This window comes from Lolium rigidum, chromosome 7 (assembly GCF_022539505.1).
Source record: "Lolium rigidum isolate FL_2022 chromosome 7, APGP_CSIRO_Lrig_0.1, whole genome shotgun sequence".
Taxonomy (NCBI): domain Eukaryota; kingdom Viridiplantae; phylum Streptophyta; class Magnoliopsida; order Poales; family Poaceae; genus Lolium; species Lolium rigidum.
In genome coordinates, this window is record NC_061514.1 from 283,033,353 (window position 1) to 283,039,165 (window position 5,813).

The window sequence follows — 5,813 nt, forward strand, 5'->3', positions numbered from 1 at the left end:
TTGGAAGCAATTGCAGTAACTCATAAAACACACTAATGATGATACAAATCTGATGGCGTAGGAAGTAAGCCGGTAGCTGAGAACTAGGAATCTTGCATTCCGCAAAAAAAAGTAAAAGGACTTTTTTTTACAAAAAAGGTACGGAGTAGCATCCATCTCAAAGCAGTGAATGACTAGTAGGGACAGACTGGGGACGTCAACGCGCGGGGATGTACATATATACAAGGATGTCTCGAAGAATTCACTCACTCCCCTTCCGCTGCCCCAGCCTGTTCCCCACGAACAAAACGTCAGATGCCGTTGACCATGATCACAAGCGGCATAAGATCACCGCCGCTTGCTTTTCCATGGGAGGACCAGCAGCTGGTGCTATACACGGTCGCCGGCGCGGTCATGGCGTGGTGCGCCGTAAGGGCGCTGGAGTGGGCGTGGTGGAGGCCCCGGCGGCTGGAGCGGGCGCTGCGGTCGCAGGGCCTCCGAGGCACGGCGTACCGCTCCCTGGCCGGCGACGCGCTGCTGCTCGTGCGGCTCAGCAAGGAAGCCAGGTCCCAGACCATGCCGCTGGGCTGCCATGACATCGTGCCGCGAGCGATGCCACTGCACCACCAAACCATGAAGGAACACGGTGCGTGCTCTAGCTAGTTTCTCCTCTTAATTTGCTTTCTTTCGTTTCCTAAACCCGACCGCAATGTTTGCTACTCCATCTATTCACAATTGCTTCACGCCACGATTCCGATCAGCTCAGTCAAAGTCTGACTTTGAAAATTTTAAATTAATTTTTTTAAAAAGTACTTGGCATCTATATTATAAAATTCATACTACTAAAATATTAACATGTTGATGTTTTCTTATTGTAGTTTAAACTTATAGAATTTGACTTAACCCAAACCCGAAACGCGAGGCTATTGTTAACGGAGGGGTAGCTGAGCTAGTTCACCTTCGCCGCAAACATGTGTCCACGAAATGATTAAATTTTTTTAAAAAATGAAACAGTGTCTAGGAGGAACTAGAACACTATTGATATAGTACAAGCGGGACTTGGCGTGACAATTCAAGAATTCGTCCCTGACAGGAATCAAACTCTAGTCGTTAGGGTGCGCCACTACGACCCTAACCACTGGGCTAAGCCCACGTCGTCGAAATGATTAAATTTTTGTTATTGCTACTAAAATAAGCTAACTTTTTTCCTAACTTTGTTTTATGAGCCACCTGAGTTATTACGTGGGGCTTCTAATTAGCTATACGTTCATACATGCACTATGATGATTTTCCTTTGTATTTATTAAAGCAGTATAAAAGTGAATACTATATACCTTTCATTAATAAATGGTTGTGTGCATCAACCAATGTTGAGGCCGGGGTTCATCCCAATTAAATTCAGATTTTGCAAAAATAAAATTTTGTAAAGATATTACGGATGTAGACAGCCCTAGAACAAAAAAAGAAAAAGAAGAAAAAAAAGATCCCCTTATAATGATCAATTCCTTGTAGTTGCAGCACAAACCACCAACAAACCACCGTCAAGACAACACATGGAGTTCAAATTCTCCAAACGCGACGCCTCTAAGAAGGAAACAATGCACACGTGGCATCGTCGCCTGATCATATATCTTAGATTTCATCCTGGAGAAATTCCATTCTCTCAAACAATACCTTAAATAAAGCCATTGCTAGACATAACCAATTAAGATCATAACTTATATTTTCAACCTGAAATACAAGACGTTGTTCTCCTCCAATGCTGCCACTCCCGCTTGCAGATGCCCATGCTACAAGTCGTGAATCACAAAGACAAGTCTTCATCCCCTCGAAGACTCTATCCTCCATTCGTAGTCCTCAGACCTGAGCCGCCATGACATTTTGTCACTGTCTTCACCATGAAAATCGAAAACCGATAGTTCCCAAAATGTCAATAGACAACGAATCTTCGCGCCACTCCCTCCCGAAGCCGCGCAAGCTGAAATAGAGGAGCACTACTACATGTACGACGAAATTTGTCCGATTTTTGTCCGACCGTGGCACATAACCCATGGATTATATTGCTGCATCAACAAGGATCACTGGATGATTGTGTCGTACGGGATTCGTACATGAAATGTCGTGTGCAGAGCAATTCCAATCCAGTAATCAGAAGGCACCATGCGTCCAATGGAGATCTCCGGTGGAGCTTTCCGAAACTCGTCACTGTGAGATTAATGAGACCGGCCATCAAGCACAGATCCCCTAGGAACGCTTCCTTATTCGAGCACACCAGTAGCCCCCCCGCCGTTGGACGTAGCCACAAAGGAGATGGCGGCCGCAACGCATCGGATGCAATCCGCCCATGGCCGGTAGCCGGCCTAGATTGGGCCCTAAGGCCTAGATCTGACCCGCCACTCGAGGATCATGTCGGAGCTGCGTGTCAGATCGTCGCGTCATCTTGTACCACCACCACCCCACCACTGCTCGTAGAGCAGCTGTCGCCGCGATATCCTGCCACCGCCTTCGTCCTTTGGCGAGAAGGGCGGCGACACCGCTTCCAACATCGGTGACGGCGCCGGCTAGGTTCAAGTGGAGGAAGGAGGACCGGTGGTGGGGTTGAGTTCCGCCTCTGGAGTCGCTCGGGTAGAGAGCGGCCTGGGAGAAAGTATATTAAAGGGAATGGATGCCCCTTGGTTCCAACTTTGTACTCATATTGGCTACAAGTAGACGTCATCAATCTTTAGGCTAAAGATCAACTCAATAGTCCAATTGGGAAAGTACCCACAATAGTATGATTGATGATTAATAGACCATAGAACCCACAGTTACTTTTTGATACATGCGTTAGGTTTGGTGGTAAATGCCAAATAGCTAGCTTTCTATGAAACCTAATGATCTAGCAACATCTTCGGTGGCATCTCATAGTAGTCTCCCACAGTCCACTTAACAAATACTCCAACCTTCTTATTTTAGTGGATGCGTGGAGTTTGGGGGGTCTAATGTTCTAGCAACATTGTTGATGGCATCACCCTGACAGTACTTTACCAATTTACTCCACATACTAAAGATAAATGGGTGTGGGTGTTTCCGTCACCGTTCATTGTGCTTTAAGATTCGGATAAAAAGAGGAGAGAGAAAGGAATCTTTCTATCTACCATGGTGGGCACGAATCTCGAGGAATAAATGAACGGTGATAGAAACATCCACACCCATGCGTGGGTGTACAAAAGTATTTCCATAAATGGAAAATAAAAACGTGTAAATTTAAATAATACTAAAGAACTTCTAACAAGCTTCACTGTAATAAGAAAAATCGTTTGACAGGTAAAATGTCGATCACCTGGTTTGGGCCGGTGCCAAGAGTGACCATCACAGAACCTGAACTGGTGCGAGAAATTCTGTCCAACAAGTTCGGCCACTTTGAGAAGCTCACGTTTGGCCGACTTCAGAGGATGTTGCACAACGGCTTGGCTATCCATGAGGGCGAAAAATGGGCTAAGCATAGAAGGATCATCAACCCTGCCTTCCATCTGGAGAAGCTCAAGGTTATATTTATAATCTGTTATCGACAAGAAAAATAGGCAATGGTTGGCCGTGAACAAACACAGCATTGTTCAGGCTGAAACAAAATTTGTGTTGCATTTTCAGCGCATGTTGCCGGCTTTTGTAGAATGTTGCACGGAGGTGGTACATAGATGGGAAGGTTTAGCAGCCGCTGATGTGCCATGCGAGGTAGATGTCTGGCCTGCTATGCAGAACCTGACAGGGGATGTCATCTCCCGCGCTGCATTCGGCAGCAACTACCTCGAGGGCATGAGGATATTCCAGCTTCAGGTGGAGCAGGTCCAGCTCATGATGCTGGCCATCAACAGGATACATATCCCCGGTTACATGTGAGTTCTTTACTTTCATTCGTTGGTTGATTTTTATATATATCCCGTGTGACCCCATGAGATGTAAACTTTTAAACCTCTAATAATACAATAAATAGTTGTATGCATGGATTGATGCATAGACCGGCTATCACTCCTCATTTGAGAAAAAAAAGGCAATACTAGTTTGCTTGGCTCCTACAATACAGCAGATTGTACTTCCATGTGCAGGTTCTTCCCAACAAAAGGCAACCGAAGGATGAAGCAGATTGCTGCGGAGATCGGGAGGATCCTAAAAGGGATCATCACAAAAAGAGAGAACGCTTTGAAAGCAGGAGAAGCTACAAGTGATGATCTTCTCGGGCTGCTGCTAGAGTCGAACATGGAACACTGCAGGGGAGACGGCACCGGTATCACAACAGACGACGTGATTGGAGAATGCAAGTTGTTCTACTTCGCCGGTGCGGAAACCACGTCGGTGCTGCTCACGTGGTCGATGATTGTGCTCTGCATGCACCCAGAGTGGCAGGACCGTGCCAGGGAGGAGGTCATGCTTGTCTTCGGCGCCAGCGCGCCTGATTACGATGGCTTAAGTCGCCTAAAAATCGTAAGTTGCAGCGTCATCTTAATTTATCTTACCGGTAGATTCTAATTCATTTGGAGAAACGCACCTTCTCAATTTTTGACGTTTTCTTTTTTTATCTCTCAGATTATATAATATTTTGATTAGATTTTTTTGCAAGTCACTCGAAAATAACATATAGAATGACGGAAAAATAGTTCGGATTTTTTTCGTGCAAATTTAAATTTAAAATTATTTAAAATTCAAAATAATTTCTTGAAATACATATAAAAATAATGACATAAAAAATCGAAAATATTTTTCCCAGATTCCAATTGTTATGTTTAAGTGATCTGCAAATTTTTGAGTTCAAACAATGTGTGATGTGAGAGATACAAATATGAGAAATTGTTTGAGTGAGGAAAAAAAAAATTGCACGAATCTTGATGCAGTATTGACGTTGTGGATACGGGTGCTCACCAAGCACCTGCTCTGAAAGTCCATTCTCATTTGTTCATTTGAGATTTTAAAAGATCATGAATGTAATGTCTAATGTTGCATCTTGAAATTGCGATGGCATTTTCAGGTGACCATGGTGTTGTACGAGGTATTGCGACTATACACGCCAGCGCCGGCGCTCCAGCGCAAGACATACAAGCCGATGGAGCTTGGTGGCATCAGGTACCCGGCGGGCGTGGTGCTCACGCTGCCTGTTTTGTTCATCCACCACGACAAAGATGTTTGGGGCGCGGACGCTGATGAGTTCAAGCCAGAGAGGTTCGCCGAGGGGATCTCCAAGGCGTCTGTTGACACGCCAGCATTTTTCCCGTTTGGCTGGGGCCCACGCATCTGCGTTGGCCAGAACTTCGCGCTGCTTGAGGCCAAGATGGGAATCGCCATGATTCTGCAGCGCTTCTCCTTTGAGCTCTCGCCGTCCTATAGGCACGCGCCGTTCCCCATCGGCTTGCTGCAGCCACAGCATGGCGCGCAACTCAGGCTCACGAGGCTTCCGTGAGCTGCATATTACAAATCCAATAGCTTGAACTGCGTGTACAACATAACTGCTGGATTCTATGACTCTACCCACTCGACAACGTGTAAAAGGCATGGTCGTGGATTAACTTTGTATGGAGTATTTGTGTAAGAATAAGTGAAATCAACTTTCAAAGATATCGATGTGTGTGAGAAAAGTAAAAGTGGTTCATAATTCGGACAAATTCTTTAAAAATATTCCATATTAAATTTACAACATCCTGAGACGAATCTAGGATTAAATGAGTGGGTGCCAAGTTTAGAAAATTCCTTACTAGACTTTCCATTTAGCCCTGGGATTGGGAAGCATACTGATAATGATGATGTGGCTGGCGAAAGCCCCGAGGATAAGAATTTTGGTGATGCTACCGAGCAGGACCCAGTGC

The 5,813-nt window shown here is 45.3% G+C and overlaps 1 protein-coding gene across 1 annotated transcript; it reads left to right on the plus strand.

Annotated features, from left to right (window-relative positions):
• The first annotated feature begins 378 nt into the window (after nt 1-378).
• On the plus strand, nt 379-5,410 carry LOC124676288 (cytochrome P450 72A14-like). Its single transcript, XM_047212372.1, has 5 exons — nt 379-625; nt 3,286-3,506; nt 3,610-3,854; nt 4,065-4,440; nt 4,982-5,410. The coding sequence occupies exons 1-5, from the start codon at nt 394-396 to the stop codon at nt 5,408-5,410; spliced, it is 1,503 nt and encodes a 500-aa protein (XP_047068328.1). The 5' UTR covers nt 379-393.
• The last annotated feature ends 403 nt before the right edge of the window (nt 5,411-5,813 follow it).

Bases quoted from the DNA above. Each gene is read 5' to 3' on its own strand.
- LOC124676288 (XM_047212372.1), top strand. From the start codon at position 394: ATGGCGTGGTGCGCCGTAAGGGCGCTGGAGTGGGCGTGGTGGAGGCCC. The intron at 626-3,285 runs GTGCGTGCTCTA...ATCGTTTGACAG, and splicing joins CCAAACCATGAAGGAACACG to GTAAAATGTCGATCACCTGG. The intron at 3,855-4,064 runs GTGAGTTCTTTA...TTCCATGTGCAG, and splicing joins ATACATATCCCCGGTTACAT to GTTCTTCCCAACAAAAGGCA.